Genomic DNA, 21,568 nt, shown 5'->3' on the forward strand with positions numbered 1-21,568 from the left:
TTCAAGGGTACACTGAGGTTTTGTTTTCGTGCCTTTATCTGTATGAATAGCTACACTACCATTACCCCATCATCTTTAGCCATAATCTCTGCACTATAACAACAACAACAACAACAACAACAATCTTTATTTATATCCCCCCCCCTCTCCCCGAAGAGACTCACGGCAGCTAGCAACAAGCACTATAGAATGAATGCAGTTTGACACCACTTTGACTACCATGGTTCAATGCTATGGAATCTTAGGATTTGTAGTTTGGTCAAAGATGATCGAACTGCATTCATTTCACAGTGTAGATACTCCCTGTATATGTGTGTGTGTGTGTGTGTGTCTCCCCCTTCCCCAAAGGACTGAATGGTCACTCCATTTTGGGGAGGAAGTAATGATTAACTTGCTAACCAGACAAAATTTGTCACAACTATTCGATTACACAAGGCAAAAGATCCAATGATATTTCATCATGTGTGACAAAAGCTTTCCTTTTTTAAAGCTCTTAATACAAAAATATCTAATATCAAGAGCAGCCTGGGAAAAAGCAGGTGCTTTGAAATCAAACTCCCTCAACTATGTGCTGGCTTTTCACAAATAATTTCCAGAGACATAACATTACTCCATTCTGAAACACCAGTTAAAGTTTAAGTACTTATTAAACAAACTACGCAGTGACAATGAGGAAGTCTCAGGGTCTTTTTGCAAGTATAGAAAAGCAGTTAATATTCTTGTGTAAGTAACAAGCACAATATAGACCAGAATTACTTCAGTGTCACACAGAGCTGCTCTGTGGCAACTATTTTATTCCCTATATTACATTTTCTATATTATCCCTTATGTTACAGTCTATGTACTCTGTCATTCAAAGGTAACTCAGGGCCCTTCCACACAAACATATAACCCAGAATATCAAGGCAAAAAATCCCCAATATCTGCTCTGAACTGGGTCATCTGAGTCCACACTGCCATATATTCCAGTTCAAGGCAGATAATTTGGGATTTTATTCAGCTGTGTGAAAGGGTCTGAAGAAATACAATATATTCCAACAACTGTGCCAGGTTCCCTGCAGTAACAGTCAGATTAAACGCCTGCTTGTACAGACTTGGTTCAGGGGTTTAATGAAATCAATTACACAGTATGTTCACAATGTGCTCAAAAAACAGCCTAAGGCTTCCCTTTTAAAGAAAATAATTACTCTAACCTTGGTTCCAGTTAATTGGAATGAGTATCTGCAAATTCTGAGTACAATCGGATCTCAGTACCCAAAGATTCTGTATCCACGGATTCAACTAATCACAGTTTACACATTTTTAAAGCAAAAAACAAACAAACAAACCTTAATTTTGCCATTTAATTGAAGAAACGCCACTTTGCTATGCTTTTGTATATAATGGGACTTGAGCATCTATGGATTTTGGTATTCATGGGGGGTCTTGGAACCAAATCCCAGTAAGGTCCTATTTTGTCAAAGCAAACATTTGATTTATGAGATTGAAAGCATACATGATTTGTTCTCCTCGCTCTTATTTTACATTCATAATAACCTTATAAGGTTGTTGCTGCATGTGCCTTCAGATTCTAACGTCGTGAGAGTCTTAGAAATTATTCCATAATGATTCTCAGTTGGGATCTCCCAGAGAGTGATAATGGAAGACGAAGGTTTTGCTCCATTTGTTTATTTAGCATTACACTCTGCTAAACACTCAGTCATTTGTCTCCATTGATTCTTCACTCAAGGATCCAACTATCCATGGCTTGAAAATAATGCCCCCACTCCTATATAGAAAGCAAACCTTGATTTTGCCACTTGATATAAGGGATATGGTAAGGGTGGGTGGGATGGGGGGTTTAAAGGGGTAATTAATTAAGATATATGGTAAATGGAATCACAATTGGAACCTGTATCCCAGCCATAAAGTTTGTAATCAGTTTTTTTGTTATCTTTTAGATGGCAAAGGCTTGCAGTGTATTGTTTTGTTATCTGTATGAAGAAATAATAAAAAAATTTTAAAAAGCCCCCCCCCCCCCAACAAAACCTTGATATAAGGGATATAATTCTACTACACCATTGTATATAATGGAACTTGATGCACTGATATTTATATCCATGGGAGGGTTCTGGAGCCAAATTCCAGTAGATATTAAGGGCCCAATGTATCATTGTGAAGGCTCTCACTACAGTTTATGTCTCAATATTTGCAAAAGATCAGACAGATGCTACTCTCTGGTTGACAGTCTAAAAAGGCAACATGGAAAAGAGAGTGATAAGGGAAAAGGAAATCAAGATAACTCAGGTACACAAGTTCAACACAATATGCAAAAAGCTGTTGATGTTTTAATTAGCTTGTTAGCAATCTATGTATGGCTGGTTCTTGCTTGCTTTTTGAATTAACACTGGAATGACAAGATATGCTGATGATGTTGACAACGTTATTATTATTATTATTATTATTATTATTATTATTATTATTATTATTATTATTAATAATAATAATAAATTTATTACCCACCTCATCCTGTGGCTTTATGGCTCCACTATACAGAATGTCCTCTATAAAACTATAATGCAGAAGTCTAAGTGCCTCACTAAACTACACATCCCAGGATTTCAAACGATAGAGCCATGACTGTTAAAGTTGTATGAAATTGATATAACTATAAGGTACAGATACAATCATTGATATTCACAAGTGTTCTTAGCTCTAAGAGTTGTTACAATAATTAGAAATGCAAACCTATATATTTAAAAATACAATTAAGGTCAGATTTTAAACAAAATATGATTAATCCAGAAAAGGGATAGAATATACTTCTGGATTAATTTGTAAACGTGATATGAGTGCAAACATGCTAATTAAACCATTCATTATAAAATTAATTAAAAATTGAAAATAGAGATGGCAAAGAGAAGAAAATGAGTGAAACTTGGTCCAAACACAAGCAAGATAAAGTAAGATGCCTGCATCTGTAGTGAATGCATTCCTGCCCATGGTTACCTGAAACAGCATTTAGGATCAAACACCATTACATTAGTTTATTTCCAGTTCCAGCATGCCATAGAGTTCTGTTGGAGGACTGAGGGTGCATCTATAGAATCAATACAGTTTTGACATCACTTCGATTGCTATGGCTCATTGGTATGGAATCCAGGAGTTGTAGTTTTACAAGGTCTTTAGCCCTCTCTGCCAAAGAGTGCTGATGCCTCACCAAACACCAAATCTCTGAATTCCACAGCATTGGACCATTGCAGTTAAAGTGGTGTCATATTGCATTAATTCTACCCTTTCCAGGAATTTCCTAGGTACTCCATGTTATGCTATGATAACTTCTAGGAGAAACATAGCATATAATTTCCTAGGCCAGTGATTCCCAACCTTTGATCCTCCAGGTGTTTTGGACTTCAGCACCCACAATTCCTAACAGCTGGTAAGCTGGTTGGGATTTCTGGGAGTTGAAATTCAAAACATCTGGAGGAGCATAGGTTGTGAACCACCAGCTTAGACTACCTAGAAAATTCTACGAGGGATGGATAAGTGAAGCTGAAAATATGGACTTAAAGGTTATGGTGTATTCTTGCTGAACTCCATTCAGGCTGAAAAAGAAGGAAAGGAAGGTGAGGAGGTCCAACATTGACTTGCGAGTAAGTCGACCCATGTTATGGGAGTGATTTTTGCAAAAAACAAAACAAAACCCACACACCTGACTAAGACATGAGTATTTACTTTCCTCTCTTCCTGCTATTTCCACTGTTCACCTTCAAGGATTCTAGTATGGACAGTCCCCGAGATACAAATATCTGAAGTATAAATGACTCATAGTTAAAAATTGGGGATGAGACAGCAGGAAGTGAGAGAAATCTACTCCTTGGAAGGAAAATTCACTCCTAAAAAAAGTTATCATGGGTAAAATATGTTTCCGCAGAAGCTTTCTCACTAATTCTTGTTTCTACAAGTCAGATTTTTCAAAATACAATACTCACAGGGACAGAAAGTGAGAGGAAATCTTCTGAACAGGGGCACAGATAGGATAACAAACTCCACAGGGGCATTCATTCACCCTTCCCTATGCTATCCAAAGTGTATGTGTGTGTTTCTGTGGCCCATTCTGGTTAGGTAAAACATCCGGGTGTCCCCTGCACAACATCCTTGGAGGGAGGGAAAGAGGTGGGTTCTAGGGTGCCTCTGGGCATGAGCAGAACACTCTCTCTTTTATAGACCTGGTCCAACTTGGGCCCTCCCTCCAGGTGTCTTGGACTTCAACTCCCACCATTCCTAACAGCCTCGGGCCCCTTCCTATTCCTTTTCCTTTTCTTTTTACACTTAAGTGGCTGAGGGGGGAAAGGAAGGGACCTTTTACTCAGTGCTCCTATTTTCTCTGCTACCCAATTCACACTAGAGGTAACATTTGCTGGCTTTTGAGTTGTTATTTCTCTGCTTCTCTGGAAAACCAGGGCCAGGAGAACATACAAATTGATCAACCTTGTCGTTGACCAAGGAACATCCCAAAAGGCCTCCCGGGTGTCCCCCTTCTGTCCCCTCTTCCTCTTCCTGCCCTGGTATTGAAACCCAGGGTCAGGGTTAGGGTTATGGTTAGGCTAGGTTTAGGGTTAGGGTTAGGATTAGGTTTAATGTTAGGGTTAGTGTTAGGGTTAGTGTCAAGTTAGGGGTAGGGTCAGAGTTAGGGTTAATATTAGGTTTAGGGTTAACTTGACTATCTCATTGGTCAGAGACCCACAGTTCCAGAGCCAGCCCTAGGTATTTTTCAAGTGTAGGCGAACAGAATTTTGCCCCCCCCCCAAACCAATCACTGAAAAATAAAAGCGTTGGATAAGCGAAAATGTTGGATAATAAGGAGGGATTAAGGAAAAGCCTATTAAACATCAAATTACATTAAGATTTTCCAAATTAAGCACCAAAACATCATGTTTTACAAGAAATCAACAGAAAAAGCAGTCTCTACTGCGCCCCCATATGTTTTGGGTCCGAAGTGACCGCTTAATTCGCCTCATTGTTGGACCGGCCCTGCACAGTTCCATTGAAATCCTGATAGGTTTATGTTAGTTAAAATTGTTTTTATTTTTAAATATTGTATTCTTTTTTCATTGTTGTTGGGTTTTTTTGCACTACAAATAAGACATGTGCAGTATGCATAGGAATTGGTTTGTTTCTTTTCAAATGATAATTCGCCCCCCTCAAGAGTCTGAAGGATTGTGGACTGGCCCTCTACTTAAAAAGTTTGAGGACCCCTGGTTTGGGAGATATGATGTCCCTAACGGATGAACATTATATACACACAAACACACAGACACACACACACACACATATATATCTGAAGTTACAGTTAAAATATATCTATTCTGATTTGCATACAAATTCAACTTAAGAACAAACCTACAGAACCAATCTTGTTCATAATTTGGGGACTGCCTGCATTATTAAACTGGAAGAAGATAACTCTCACACTTTCACCCCACATCACTACCAAATTGTGTACAGTCAGAGACTGGGGTGTCATTCCCCCAATAGCTCAAGTTCTACTGCTATCTACAGGCTGCTGGTCCCAAAAATATGATACCTTGTTTTCCAGAAAATAAGACAGTGTGCTAGATCTTATTTTCAAGGGATGTCTTATTTTTTCATGAAGAAGAATGCACATTTATTGTTGAACAAAAAAAAAAGGAGAACATTTATTATATATTGTACAGAATTGTCATCACAAACCAGCATAACCAGACAAACTGTGAATCTTATCAAAAATTTCTTGTTACTACCATTATCTCCATGTACAACAATCTATGGTACATTTACCGATCCCAATATTTATGGACACAAAGCAAGATCCAGATTATCTGCTTTGAAACAGATGATATGAGTCTAAACTGTCACAAAATCCAGGTTTCTAAATCTAGATTATCTGCTTTGAAGTGGATGATATGAGTCTACACCAGGGGTCCCCAAACTAAGGCCCGGGGGCCGGATGCGGCCCTCCGAGGTCATTTACCTGGCCCCCGCCCTCAGTTTTGTAATATAATATATTGTATATACATATAATATTGATAATAATATTATAATGTAATACAATATAACACTAATAATAATAATACCATATAGTAATAATTATATATTCTATATTACATATAATATTACTAATAATATTACAGTATAGTGGTATAGTTCAATATAGTAATATATAATGCTAATATTGTGCTATGCGAATAATATAATATATTGTATGTACATATAATTTGTAAGCCACTCTGAGTCCCCTTTAGGGTGAGAAGGGTGTGATACAAATGTAGTAAATAAATGCAGTAAATAATAAATAAATAAATAAATACATTTTAGACTTGGGCTCACCCAAAGTCTGAAATGACTTGAAGGCACACAACAACAACAACAACAACAACAACAACAACCACCCTAATTAACTTGACTATCTCATTGGCCAGTAGCAGCCCACACTTCCCATTGAAATCCTGATAAATGTATGTTGGTTAAAATTGTTTTTATTTTTAAATATTGTATTGTTCTTTCGTTGTTGTTGTTGTTGTTGTTGTTGTTGTTGTTGTTGTTTTTGCACTACAAATAAGACAAATGCAGTGTGCATCGGAATTTGTTTGTATTTTTTTCAAATGATAATCCGGCCCCTCAACAGTCTGAAGGATTGTGGACCGGCCCTCGGCTTAAAAGGTTTGAGGACCCCTGGTCTACACTGTCTTAAAAACAGGTTTCTCAATCCAGATTGTCTGTTTTGAATCAGGTGAGATGATATCTGCTTTGAAGTGGATGATATGAGTCTAAATTGCCCCTTCCCTCCCTCCTGTATCAGACTTGTAAGCATACAAAGAATTAAAAAATTGAATACACTACAATATGCTTCCAGTGGGGCTGCAGATCCGTGACAGTTAAACATGCCCTAACAATTAATGGTTCGTGATACATTTCATAGAGCTTTCAGTTCCTTTTTCTAATAAAAAGAGGCTCAGTATCAAGTTAATTATTATGTTGCATATCTCATCCTCTGAATTATTTATGAGACAGGAGCCAAAGAAACTGTAAAGACTTGTTTCATTCCATTTTCTCTCTGTGTCACTTCCTAGGAAGTCTCCTTTTCCTGTGCATGCCCTTTGCAAAGCTGTCTCTTCACAAGCTGGAACTCTTCTCTCACTTGCCGGCTATTTTATTTTACTTTATTTGTAGCTTCTGGGAAGAAATTGTTAGGACCTGTCTCTGAGGATGATAAAATGGTTGGCAAGACATTCAACGGAACACTCTGACATAACTGCCACTTAGTCAAACAGAGCTCATGGCTATGTGTCAGAGAGAAAGAGGGAGGCCCCATTTACACTGACATATAATGCAGTTCAATGCAGTTAAATTGGATTATACGGCAGTGTAGATGGGGCTGGAGCAATCCCATTATATGATCTGATAATTTCTAAGAGATATTAAAACACTACAATTATAAACATTTTAATGTAGGTGAGAGTAGAATTCATTCTGGCAAACGTTATTCTCCACTTCTAGGCACTGTTTTTGAAATTTTGACTAATGTTTTCATTTTCCAAAACTGCATAAGCTTCCTGGCATCATTGCAAGCAGCAAAGATAAGCAAAGAAACAATGCACCTAAACATACTTTCTAACTGTCCTGATTTAGCAGAAACACCCTCAATCGATTCTCTATTGTTTTGCCTTTTCAGTAGAGTTTAAAATTTCCCAGTTTCTCACCATTTCAGGCTATCTCTGGCAGCTATCTTCAGGTTCTCATTTGAGTTGTTCATTGCTTTCCTACATTATTGTATGTAATGGACTTGAGCATTGCTGGATTTTGGTATTCATGGGGGGTCCTGGAACTAAACCCCAGTGAATACTATAGGTAAAGGTTTTCTCCTTTTCGTGTCCAACTCTGTGGGTTGGTGCTCATCTTCATTTCTATGCCAAAGAGCCAGTGTTGTCCGTAGACACCTAGGTCATGTGTCCAGCATGAATGTATGGAGCGCCATTACATTTGCTGCAGAAGCGATACCTATTGATCTACTCACATTTGCATGTTAATACTATATTCAGCTGTATATCCTTTTGAGGAATATATCTAATGACAACTAGACCGAGCTTGAAGATCTATAAAATGCCATGTAAGTTTACAGTAAGGTTAAGTATGCTTACACATCAGCATAGTATTTAGTGTGGCAAAACCAAGTATTTATTAATAGATATTGTCCCCAAATATTTTCAAGATAGGTTTAGTTGAGTCCATTGTTGCATAATCTGTGAATATGGAGGGATGACTGTATGTTACTATTATTATTTGATGCACAACAAGATTAGTACACAGCAACACTAGGCTGGCTCTGGTATTGAATCACATATTGGACACTTCCCAAGTGTCTAGGACTATGTGATTATTATTATTATTATTATTATTATTATTATTATTATTATTATTATTATCCCACTTTTCTCCCATGAATGGGACTCAAAGTGACCATATGTTCAGAGGAATTTCTTTTATCTGCGGTTGAGACAGTATAACTTAGCCAAGGTCATCCTTTTCATGCCTGAGCAGTGAATTCGAACCCTGATCTCCTATATCCAAGTCCCAAACTCATGCCACTATGCCACACTAGCTTTTTAAAGTGGAATATAGTTCTAGAATTGTGCAATGCAAAAGGGTGGCAGGTAAGAAAGAGTCCCATGATGGAAGACCAGATTTGTTTATTGACTGAGACAGAAGTGTTTGGAATTATTTTTCCAACCAAAGTCTATGAAGAGAGCTGCTCTGCTCTTCACTTAAAACAGTTGATTAGAAATGCTCACAGAGTCTAGAGGAAGTTGGCTGGATGCTATTTAATGGAAAAGAGCCCTCACTCTGTATTCCTGAAAGAATGCAAGGATGATAGATGCTTGAAGGGTGGGAGGAGTGAGGTTAGACAGAACAGTCTGACTTTTCAGACAGGTATGCAAAGAAGCCCTCAAGGACTTCTTTTAACATGCTATGGACTCTTGGCAGAGAATGTCTTTTTTGTCATAAAAATGTAGCCTTGCATGAAAAATCAGCCCATCAGAGTAAGGACTGAGGATATATTTCAGAACAAAAGAAAGAACAGTTAAGTAAAAAAGAAAACTCCACCCAATTTTTTTAAAGTCACAGTTACTATGTTGGAATGTGACATAAACATGAACAAACACAAGGGAGAAAAAATGATTTGGGAATTTGGCATGGAGGCCTGAGGTGATGAAACCTGGAGGGAATGAAAAGAGAGATCTATAAAAAATTGACTGGCAACGCCTCTATCCCCAGTATAAGAGGGGAATTCAAACAAGAGCGGCTCGCGTTCTTAAGCCTCTTAGATCATAGGGAAGTTTCTGTGGTGAGTGCCTCTATTTCTTAGCAACATGAGTACCAGTTTCAGGCAATACACCTCTTCTTCCTCCGTGAAGGGGGGTTCCTTTGGTGGGGGCTCCTCTCGGCTTTCCCACCTCGGTAGAGGTTACGTAGCTCCCGGCATCCATAGTGGATTAGGAGGCATCTCAGTCTCTTCTTCCCGCTATGTCTCTGGGGTTGGTAGTGCTTTGGGTGGTGGCTATGGAGGTAGCAGCTATTGCAGCAGCTATGGTGGTGGCTTTGGGGGAGGCTTTGGTGGGGGCTTTGGAGGTGGCAGTTTTGTCGCTGGTGGTGGTGATGTCCTCCTGGCTGGAGGTGAGAAGGAAACCATGCAGAACCTGAATGACCGCTTGGCCTCCTACCTGGACAAAGTGCGGGCCCTGGAGGAAGCTAACACTGACCTGGAGGTTAAGATCAAGGAGTGGTACAAGAAGCAAGGACCTAGTCCAGAACGCGACTATAGCCCATATTTCAGGACCATTGAAGAACTCCGGAGTAAGGTATGGCATCAAGGCTGGAAAGAACGAGAAAATGCTTTCCAAATGTATATTCTAACAGTGGTATCAATTTGCCAGAGACTAGAAAGGTAGAAAAATCTATTTTCGAACTGCAATCCCCAAAATTCTACTGTGTAGTTGCATCCTTAGAAAACTTGTATAAAGATTTTAAAGTTGACCAAATGAAGATCTCGCTTCTTTGTGGATTTTGGATTTTGTTGTCTTTTGCTGGATAGCCAACATAGTTTCCTCTGAATATAAACTCCTAGGAAGTTACTTGTCCAAGTTCTGATCCTGTAGATATATGGGCTCATGAATATGTACCGGATGTTACTTACATCCCAAGCATGAGCTCATGGGCTTTCTTTGCCAAACTGCTGAATTCACCCAGGGGTTGATCAAGCTTCAGGGCAGGGCTGTGAAGTGGCGCATCCTTTTATCTAGTCTTGCATGAAAGATTGCTGATGTGTAACAGTGGCTGCCATCTTTCACTAAGCCAAGGTGAGCGATTAAGGGAACTCTTTGAACAATGGATTTGCTAAGTAAACAAAAAGACCTGTATGACACATCTATTTAATTCAACCTGTCAAGGAGATTGCATTAGGACTATCTCTAAAAGATGCCGTGCCTGAGGCTTCTTGATTTTCTTCCAAGATTGTTCTCTGTTTATTCATCCATTGCTCTCATTAAACCACTGGCGTCATTCTTCCTTTCCTCCTTTCTTTCAGCATGTATGGCTTAAAAAGAAAATCATGATGGGGCTTTGATGTTGCATAGTTCTCTAAACTACCCTAAACCTTAGAAGAATTATTTTCATTAAAATCAACAAAGGGATTACAAAAACCATTGAAAGTCAATCACTTCTTTGCTTTTCAGCAGGGAATGGCAACTATTGACCTTGCAAGTATTTTGGTTTGGCCTATGACTCATAGGATGCATCTACATTGTCAATATTAATGCAGTTTGACAATAATTTAACTGCCATAGCTCAATGCTATGGAATCCTGGGAGCTGTAGTTTGGTGAGATACAAGCACTCTTTAGCTTAGAAGGCTAAACAGCTTGTTAAACAACAACTCCTAGGATTCCATAGCATTGAACCATGACAGTTAAAGTAGTGTCAAACTGCATTAATTCTACAGTGTAGATGTACCTGTAGTCAGCATAACCAACAATATGGGATGATATGAATTGTAGTCTATATCTTCCAACATCCTAACCATATGAACTGTGGCTTTGACTGTAGGTTTGTGGGAGCTGAGGAATAGGTTAGGTTACGGGATATTTTCAGCTTGGAGAAGAGAAAGCTGGGAGATAACTTTATAGCTACTTTAAATATCTGAAGGGATATTGTATGGAGAATGGATAGAGCTTGTGTCCTCCCTTTCCAGAGACTAGAAGAAGAACTGATTGATTCAAATGACAAGAAATTCCACCTAACCTTTAGGAAAGTTGCAAGAGTTCTTCAAAAGTGGAATAGGTTACCTTGAAGGTTGTCAGACTCTTATTTTTGTGGAGAATATTAAATAAAAGTTCCTTTGGAGTCCCTTTGGGGAGAGGGCGTGGGATATAAATAAATAAATATATTATTATTATTATTACTATAAAAGTTGAATATTAATTTTTCATAAGTGATTTAGTTGTGCTTTCTTGCATGGCAGTGGATTAGACCAGATGGCCATTGCAGTCCCTTTCGATTCTATGATTCTAGTACTGATCACAGTCCTACATGTGATCAGAGCAAATAACTTCGGCATCGCTTTAAGGCTGATCTTTAGTATGTACTATGTACCTGTTTGTCTCCTCAGATACTAGCTGCCACCGTTGACAATGCCAGCATTGTCCTGCAAATTGACAATGCGCGCTTGGCTGCTGATGACTTCAGAAATAAGTAAGTTCATCTCTTTATACCACAGATTCCAGCTCAGCTCAGTTTCAGACATATTAAGAACTGGAGATTGATGTCAGGATTTGAGACAGAGTGTTCACATCAAATATGTGAACAGCAGCCAAGGCAGAGACAAAGCAGGGTTGTTTAGGGATTTTATTTGGCATTTCAAAGCATTCCAGCCTGACCCACAATCTTGCAACTAAGGTGAGTATCTGCAGGCAGTTAATCCTGAGATTTTGCTCATCATGGTATTTTGCACTGCAGTCCTCAACTCAAAGGCAGGCATACTGCTATGAATAGTTTTGGAGAATATAGATTTAGATTGCAAATATTTGGAGTGAAAAGACACTTAGAGATGCATATTGTGCAAGACAGGCAGAAACCCCATACTCATTCAATTGAAAAGCATTAATTGCTAAGTGTAGCAGCTATGCACAGGTGAAAAAGTAACCATCCATAGAAGGTAACTTGTTACCAAAGCAAGTCATTGAAAAATTTCGGCAAGCCATTTCAATGCTCTTTTTCTGGTTAAGTGGATATGAGGTGGAATAGAAAGGATGTTCATTCATGAGTCTGCATATGACTGTTGTTGTGTGGCTTCAAATTATTTCTGGCCTATCAAAGCCCTATCAAAGGGTTTTCTAAGCCGTGGAAACTCACTGGGTGATCTTGGGCAATTCACATTCCCACAGACTCAGAGGAAGGCAATGACAAACTTCCTCTGAACAAATATTGAAAACCCCATTATAGGTTTGCCTTAAATCAGAAATGACCTGAAGGTGCACAACAGGACAATCATTGTGGAGGTAAATAATTAAAACTTCCCTTCTTCCAGTAATGGTTCCAGTTCAATAACATATCTTACTTTGCCCGCAATGAGTACTTTTTGTGCTTTCAAATGACACTAAGCTGAAAATATACAAACCTTCCAGATGAAAGTAACATAGTTGATGATGACTGTTCTAATCAATAGGAACAATGGTGCCGAGAGCAGATTTGATTATATAAACATATATTGCAAAGATTTTGGACTGCAACATCTATCAGCCCTAGCCAGCATAGGCAATAGGCAACATCATCCTTCAGATGATAGACATTGCACGTTAATCCTATTTGGAGGGCCAGAAGTTGCCCACCTTTCCTATATCGGAACAAAAGTGGTTGTGATTGAGAACTATGGTAAGATATTCATTAAATTTTCTCTTTGTTATTCCAGGTTTGAGACAGAGCATGCTCTGCGTGTGAATGTTGAGGCTGACATCAATGGGCTGCGTAGAGTCTTAGATGAACTGACTCTGGCCAGGGCAGATCTGGAAATGCAGATTGAGAACTTTAAAGAGGAACTGGTTTATCTCAGGAAAAACCATGAGGAGGTAAGATGCATAGCTACCAGTAAACCTGGAAACTTTGTTGGTGTATAGCAAAGAAGTACTTGAACATTTTGTGCATGTTGGCCTCACTGCTATAACCTTGGATATTCTTCTTTGAGTATGCTTCCTCTGGACCACATAAGGGTGGTTTTTCATGGTATGCAAAAAATACTGATTTGAGTTTGACTGAAAAGCTAGTTTCTGGTAGTGTTGGAGGCTCTTGTATTATGGGATGGTGACATTGGGAAAAAGTCATGGCTGAATAACAGAACACAACAGTGGTGGTTGTTCTAGTAGTAGCTGGTGATTATGTCAGTGGTATGATGAAAAAGGAACCAATTTAGGCATAAAATTTAGCACCTTGGAGAGTTCATTCAACATTTAGACTAAATCCAGAAGTAAATTTATGAATGATATGGGAGTAATCGATTATAACTAGAATATGTCATTTACATGGAAAGAAGCCCTTTCACACTATACAACTAAAGTGCTGTTATTCCATCTTATGGAACCCTGGGTTTTGTAGTTTGGGAAAGCACTGAAACACTGTGACAAAATACCTTTCCCTCAACCACAAAGCCTAGATGTCTATGGGATTGAACCATAGCTATTGAAGTCAAATCATAGTCCTGAAATTGTGTAGTGTGAAAAAACTCCTAGGGTACATCTAACTGTAGAATGACTGCAGTTTGACACCACTTTAACTGCTATGGCTCAATGCTATGGAATCATAAGAATTGTAGTTTTACGATATCTTTAGCTTCCTTTGCCAAAGAGTACTGGTATCTCACCAAACTACAAACCTAGGATTTCATAGTCTTGAGCCATGGCAGTTAAAGTGGCGTCAAACTGCATTAATTCTACATTGTAGATGCACCACTATTAGAGCAATCCTCCAAATGTTGCTGGATTAGAAAGACAATGAGGGGTGGAGGAAAAGGACAAATAGAAGGGAGAGAAAGATATTTTATATTGCAGGTTGGGGCATTTGTGGACATACTTTGATGGCTTGGTTGCATACAGGTAGAGAGGAAGGCCTCGTGCTTAATTAGGAAAAATAGTTTAAGAACTACAAATGTGTCTTTGCTTTTGACTAGCTGGATTAACAGATTACCTTTCTGTAAAACATAAACTTCTTAAAGTCAAAATACTACCGGTAGTAGACATTTCAAAAAGCATTAAGTTCAACATCTTCAGTGCTTGGAGAGACACTGCCAATCAGAGTAATCCAGTGAGCTATGGACACTATGGCTCTCTAGATATGGTTGAACTTGACTTTCCATTATCTCCAAATATCCTGCTCAGTGGTGAATGATGCTAGGAGTGATAGTTCACGAACATTTTGAAGCCCATAGTCTCTTGAATTAGATAATTCTAGGTCTGATGCGCAACTCAAATTGGAATCTGGCATGGAATAACATAATTTCTGAGGTCCATATCACAACAGGGACAGAAATACAGATAAAATGTCTGACTTCTTCCTTCTGCAGGAAATGAGCATTTTCCGAAGCCAGTCTGGTGGAGAAATCTCTGTGGAAATGGATGCTGCTCCTGGGGTAGACCTAACTAAGATCCTGTCAGAGATGCGTGAACAGTATGAGAGTTTGGCTGAGAAGAACCGTAAAGATGCTGAGCAGTGGTTCTTTAGCAAGGTGGGCTTTTCTCTTTATAAATGGGCCTCTAAAAATGAGTGACAAATGGTCCTCAAAGGATGCGCAGTGCTCTGAGCTGTATTTAAGTATTATGTCTTCTTTTGTTTGTAGACAGAAGAGTTAACCCGTGAAGTTGCCATCAACACAGAGCAGTTGCAGAGTGGCAAGACTGAGATCACAGAACTGAGACGCACCTATCAAAACTTGGAAATAGAGCTCAACGCTCAGCTTAGCATGGTATGGGAGACATAATGTGGATGTCGGAAAGCCCCAGATTGAATATTCAAAAGATTTTTTATTTTGTCTCTGTGGCAAAGTCTAAAAAGTTCAACTTTTTCATATTTCCCATCTGTTATGTATTTTTATGGTTATTGAATGACCATAATTTCAGAAACAAGGTAGACCAAAGAGAACCATACCACTGACAACAGGCAAGACAAAGTCATGTGGGCCTTGTCATATTTATTGAGAAGAAAGCTCTAGCAATAACTTATGATAAAAAGAAAAGTAAAAAAAAATGAAAAAATCTAGTGTAAATTAAAGATCAATATATTAGAGTTGTGGGATACTTTGTTTTGTTTCATGGATCCAGAATCCTTCACATTTTAGTAAATAAATAATTATTTATTAGCCCTTAGGTCATGTCATCATTCCGAACCAAACAACAAAGCTTGATACAACTTAATAAAACTCTATGTAATAAGTTAAATAAGACACTTATAATAATACAGTAAACAAGTATGATAAAAATGAATATATACAGTGTATTTCCCTGCCCCAATCAGCCTCACATATTTGGGTCTCAGATGTATTTCTTTGTTTAAATAGAAAGCTGTTTTATATGTTATTTTTGGATCTAAAGTATGTTGTGCTGATGTGAGTGAATTAGTAAACCCCTGATTAAGTCCTAGCAGGCAATGGGGCAGGTACAACAGGATGACAAGGTGACTCCACTACTCTATGCCATAGCCTTTATTCCGACATTCAGAATTCAAAGGCTACAATCTGGAGAAAATGAGTCATTGCTAAATTTATCCTACATTTGAGCATAATAGGATCACTACAATTAGACTTAATTCCTCATTATGTGTCCCTTGTTGACTTGAAAAAATTATGGATTTGTGAGACAAGATAGAGTTTATACTGCTGCCAGTTATCTGAAGTAGGAATTTGATAATTTGTTAAAGAAATGCTAAATCAACTATTTCCCTAATGTCTATCTGGGAGGGCAACTGAATGCATGCCAGGCTTGAGATAATTCATGTTATCCTTGATTGCCTCCCAGTATTCCCAGAATGTTAACTCAGACCCATCCCTCCAAATGATCTTTCTACAGAAAGCAGCACTGGAAAGTTCCTTGGCAGACACAGAAGCCCGCTATGGTGCCCAGCTCAGTCAGATTCAAGTACTGATCACCAATGTGGAAGAGCAGCTGGCCGATCTGAGATGCGAAATGGAGCGCCAGAACCATGAGTACAAGATGCTTCTTGATGTCAAGACCCGCCTGGAACAGGAGATTGCCACCTACCGCCGCCTGCTGGAGGGAGAGGAAGCCCAGTACGTAAAGGGCAGGGGGTGGAGAATGCAGTTGGTGATGACTTATAAAGACCTACATCGTTTTGGCTCAAACCGTTTGAAAGACTGATCTGCCCTAAGGCAGCAGTTCTCAAAGTGTACTTTGTGGAACCCTTGGGGCTCTGTGAAGCATACTGAGAGGCTCCACACTTTTCCTTCTCCTCCTCCTCAAAGCTTTCTCTTTCCTGATCCTCCCCCTCCATTGCCTCCCTCACTACCAAATGTTTTTTCACCCTGCCTCCCTTGCTGCTAAAAGCCCCTTTTTCTCACCCTCCTCACCATCCCAATCCTTTCCTGCTTGCCTTGTTTGCTTCCAAAACCCTTTTCCCTCCCACCACTCCGGGGATACTTTGTGCTTTTCCTTCATGGCAGAAGGGGGTTGGACTCAATGGCCCTTGGGGTCTTCCAATGAAATACTAAATTTATGTTGGTCAAAAAGTTTTTCAGTGCCTGATATATACACATACAATATAATATAAACATTTATTGGGGCTCCGTGAAAAACTTTTTTTTTATCAAAAAAGCCTTTGTGGCAGAAAACGTTTGAGAACCCAAATCTCATCTGCACTATCAGATTTGGTTAGTACTTGGTTGGGAAACTACCAAGGAAGACCAGGAATATAGTTGTAGGCTTTGTTCCTAAAGAAGGAACTGGAAAAATCAACTCTGAGTATTTCTTACCTAAGAAAACCCTTATGACATTCATGGTGTTATCATAAGTCAACAGGCAATTTGATGAGCCTGCTCAAGCTTTGAGATTCTAAGTAGAAGGCTTTCTCTTGGCTCCACCACATTCACAGGAACATTTAGTGAGAACTCAAGAGTGACTTTTTGATGGCTGCTCCTAGGCCACTCTGTTCCATGAGAACCTGGGCTCCCTTTACCTCACTCCCAGTCTCCTCCTAGCACCATGAAAGGGCTTTTGGCATCCACTTGGTTTCTGGTCATTAAATAACTGCTAATTAATACTTTTATACTGCTTACCCCAACTCATTAAGTGACAGGAAGTTCCAGAGATAAAGCCCTTACTTAGAATGAATATCTTTTAAAAGAAAGATAATGAAGATCACAGTGTTCAGAAATAGCTGAACTTATTTTCAGATACTTAGGTTGAACATAGGCAAAGGGACACAGTGTAAACAAAACACCCTAATAGAAAAATATATTGCTAGTTGTCCAGATCCTCAGAGACAGATAACACCCCAAAATGCAATGCCATTGCTAAGCCCAGCATTCAGCTTGCCCCTGTTTCTAGCTGCTTCGTCTTCCATTTATTTTTACAGCATCATCTTTAGATTGTGGGAAGACATAGAGGAACACATTTTACTTTTAGAAATATTCAGCTATTTTCTAACCATTCAGAAAGCGTTCATTGGCCTCTTAGTTATCAACAGTCTTAGTGAAAGATGTACCTACCAATTTTGCCCCTGAGGGTTATGGAACATATGTTGTTCGGGCTTCATTAATCTTCTCCTGTCAACTATACACACACACACACACACACACACACCATATATATACACACATACATACACACACACCCCATACACACACACACACACAGAGCTTGGAATGTTGGTTTGAAAAATCTTTATTTGTTTTCATAGCCATTGGTAAAGTCAAAAATTGAATTTGTGCACACTGACGTCAGTAAATAAATGTCTGAACTGCCATTTTAATTATTCCTTGTTAAAGAAACCATACACTACAAGTTCTGCTCTGTGCAAAACTTTCCCTGATCAAAGCTCTTGTTTTTTGTAAAATCTTTCAGGGCTGCAAACTAGTCTGTCTCTCTTTGTAAAACCTTTTCAGGCTTTATTTAAATGGTCTTCTATAATCAATTTTGAATCTCTGGAGATATGTACAAATAGTAATGAAATAATATCAAAACTGATCATTGTATGATTTTATGGCTATCATAACTTTATCACTAAGATGAAAATAAGGCTTGTTATACTATATTGCATTTTCATTGAGTTTTCCTTCTGGATACTTACAAAAGCTTGTCATTTTTAATTTTGCCATCTTCTCTCCCACACCTTTCTTACAGCATCAGTTCCCAGTACAATGCGGCTATATCAGGAAGAGAAGGTAAGAACACTTTTCAATGAAAAACATAGAGATCCATGATCGTATTGTGTGTACAATTCTATTATGTGCTGTCATGCAGACTTTGACTTATGACAACACTATGAATGAAAGGTTTCCAAGAGACTATGCTCAAGTCTTGCAAAGTCAGGGCTTTGGCATTCTTGATTCTGGTTATGGTCTGTTGGGAGTAAATCAAACTGAAGTCAATGGGGTTTGCCTCCCAATAGAAATGTATGCAGTACCTGTTATAGGTGGGAATAGGGGAAACTTTAATATAGTTTATAAACCCTGCTTTTCCTATTTACCTGTGATTAATAGTTCTAGTAACACTAATAAGTTACTAGAATTTAGACAGTTTAGACTAAAACTAGAATAAGTTTTAGTCTAAACTGTAATGACTAAAAATTGAAAAGACAAATATATTATTCTACTATTGCATATCTTAAAGATATTTAATGGTAGAATAACGTATTTGTTTTTTCATATTTTAGTCATTACAGTTTAGATTGGGGAAGGGGACCAGACTTCCTGTATGTTTTTGTAAGTCAGTGTCTAGTGCATTAGTTTGGATTTTTCATCTTAGTTTATTATGTTTCGTGTTTTAATATAGTATACATCCAAGACTCTCAGTTAACCAGCCCCCATGGGGATTGGTAGATGCTAGATAAATGTAGTTTCTGGTTGCTTGGGAGTTACTATTTAAAATAGGCCAAACTGATACTATGCTACAGACTATATCATACCATGAACTCTGTATTTTTTTTTCATGTCAGGAGCGACTTGAGAAACTGCAAGTTGCTTCTGGTGTGAGAGAACTGGCCATCTACAAGGACATTACCCAGGGAACATCCTGTGGGAGGCTTCTCTCATGTCCCAGCTCTGTACTGGCTTCATATTAATATTGAAATAAGTAATTAAAGCAAATAAGAACAAATAAAAAAACTTAACAATGTAATACAGTTCTACTCTATTATAAAAATAGTTTTGAGAATGCTGTGTGCAATTTTAGTTCTATGTCAGTCAATAAATTTTTCTGATTGCTTGAGAGTTCTGATTAAGTGAGAGTCTACTGTACACACACACACGTGCGATTTTATAAGATTACTTTTTTTCTCCCTCCTTTTCCTTGTTTTTGTTTTCCTTGTTTTCCCCTTTTTAATGTTTCTTAGGGCGCTTCCAGACAGAACCTAAACTTGTGCTGAAATGGGTTTCTAAAACCCGCTTTGGTGTGAATTTAAATCCTTACATACCCCCAAACCTGGGCTTTCCATGGGAGGGTGGCTACATGCCATACGGATAACAATAGGGATGGCATGCAGCCACCCCGAAGCTCCCCAAATTTCTCTGTTGAAAGTAAAAAATCTTTACCTGGCTGCCATTAAGTCCCTCCTTGTGCCTGGAGTGGGGGTGAAGAGAAAAATCCCTCCTCGACCCCTGTCTCCTGGAGCATCATTTTGTTGCTGCAGGAGGGCACAAGGAGGATTTTTTTTCTTTTAACAGATACATTAAGGATTCAGGGGTAGGGGGTAGGTGCCTTCTGTTTTTTGGACTCCTGGAGTCTGAAAAACCAAGATGGCTATGTGAATTAGGTCTGGGGATTGCATGACATGATCCCTGGGCCCAATCCACACAGGGCCCACATCTGGTAAAACCCAGATCTTACTTTTAGAAACCCTGCTTTGTTCCAAATTGATTGGGTTTCACTGGAGGCATTGTTTGGACATCTCCGGTAAAACCACAACAGAACCTGCATTATGGGTCTGTCTGGATGGGCCCTAAGATTGCATTAAAAGCAGTAAATATAATAATTATGTATAAAATACAATAAAGACTAAAACTCAGAGGGGGTATGAGAGACCTCTGGTTATGCATTCCAAAGCTAAAACGCTTTCTCACACACCCCTTTCTCTTGCAGTGTCAAAGACTTCACGCCAAGTTCGCATGATTGTGGAAGAGGTTGAAAATGGGAAGGTAGTCTCTTCTCGTGAGCAGTTGCAGCAGTCCGCTTACTGAAAAGGCCATATTGTTTAATACAAAGTAGCGTGAGCACAATTGAGAGAGCTTATCATGTTTTTTCCATGCATTCTGTAGTGTGCATGTTATATGTGTATGTGTAACGTGCACATGAAACTTTAACAGAAGTGAAGTCTCACAGATTATATAATCTACCTGCAATTAACTAATAAAGTGCGCTTTCCTCTGCCATGCAAAATGCAAGTTTTTTTGTCATTGTATGCCTGGGTTCAAATCACTATTAAGTCATAAACCTCCCTAAGAAGACCTTAGCTAGTCACGATCTCTGAAGCTGACTCACCTCACAGCATCACTCTTGTGGAGACTTAATGCAGATGGTACGAAACACATACAAACCACATCAAACTCTTTGGAGAAAAAAATGATATATTAATAAAATAATATTTTTCATCAAAAAGGCAAATTAGGAATAATTTTCATGAGAAGAGAGATGTCATGTTGGAATAGATTTCTGTGGATTCTGTGCTGCTAAAAAGACAAATAAATGGGTCCTGGAACAAATCAGGGTCTATAGTCTATTTAGAAGCCAAGAAGCTATTGTACTTTGGCCATATTATGAGAAAGGATGACACACTAGAAAAGGCAATAATGCTTGGAAAGATAGAGGGCAAGAGCAAAAGAGAAAGACTAGATTCTAGATGGATACACACAATCAAGGATAGACACGTCTGCAAGGCCTGAGCTGTTGATGATTGATGCCATGGGTGCCTTTCACTCATAGGGTTGCCACAGTCAGATCCACCTTGAAGGCCAATAAACAAGTACCAGCTCCTGGTTTTGAGGGAGAGGCTCTCATGGTGTAGTGTGGTGATAGATAATGGGGAGCAGTTGGTTTTTTTTTATTGCTTTGAGTTGGCAAACCGGCACAGAAAAGGATATTTGGTAACAGTCACTATCACACAATGCCATGTGATAGCCATTGCAAGTTCATCACTTCCCAATTTTGTAGCCGCCCCAGCTATTGAAAGGCAAAGTATATCAATTGCACCATTACCCAGTGCAATGAGAAATGATTTAATTTGTGATGGAAGGGTCTGTCCTCTCCCCTCAGTAAAAAAGGATTTATTTTTATTTTATTTTT

General features: G+C 38.7%; 1 protein-coding gene across 1 annotated transcript; it reads left to right on the forward strand.

Moving 5' to 3' along the window:
• Positions 1-9,218: 9,218 nt before the first annotated feature.
• On the forward strand, positions 9,219-20,665 carry LOC100564200 (keratin, type I cytoskeletal 14). The gene is made up of 8 exons (XM_003222465.4): positions 9,219-9,878; positions 11,683-11,765; positions 12,982-13,138; positions 14,626-14,787; positions 14,899-15,024; positions 16,124-16,344; positions 18,413-18,453; positions 20,369-20,665. The coding sequence occupies exons 1-8, from the start codon at positions 9,390-9,392 to the stop codon at positions 20,464-20,466; spliced, it is 1,377 nt and encodes a 458-aa protein (XP_003222513.1). The 5' UTR covers positions 9,219-9,389; the 3' UTR covers positions 20,467-20,665.
• The last annotated feature ends 903 nt before the right edge of the window (positions 20,666-21,568 follow it).

Source organism: Anolis carolinensis, chromosome 6, assembly GCF_035594765.1.
Source record: "Anolis carolinensis isolate JA03-04 chromosome 6, rAnoCar3.1.pri, whole genome shotgun sequence".
NCBI classification, from domain to species: Eukaryota; Metazoa; Chordata; class Lepidosauria; order Squamata; family Dactyloidae; genus Anolis; species Anolis carolinensis.

Bases quoted from the DNA above. Each gene is read 5' to 3' on its own strand.
- LOC100564200 (XM_003222465.4), top strand. From the start codon at position 9,390: ATGAGTACCAGTTTCAGGCAATACACCTCTTCTTCCTCCGTGAAGGGG. The intron at 11,766-12,981 runs GTAAGTTCATCT...TTGTTATTCCAG, and splicing joins GCTGATGACTTCAGAAATAA to GTTTGAGACAGAGCATGCTC. The intron at 14,788-14,898 runs GTGGGCTTTTCT...TTTTGTTTGTAG, and splicing joins AGCAGTGGTTCTTTAGCAAG to ACAGAAGAGTTAACCCGTGA.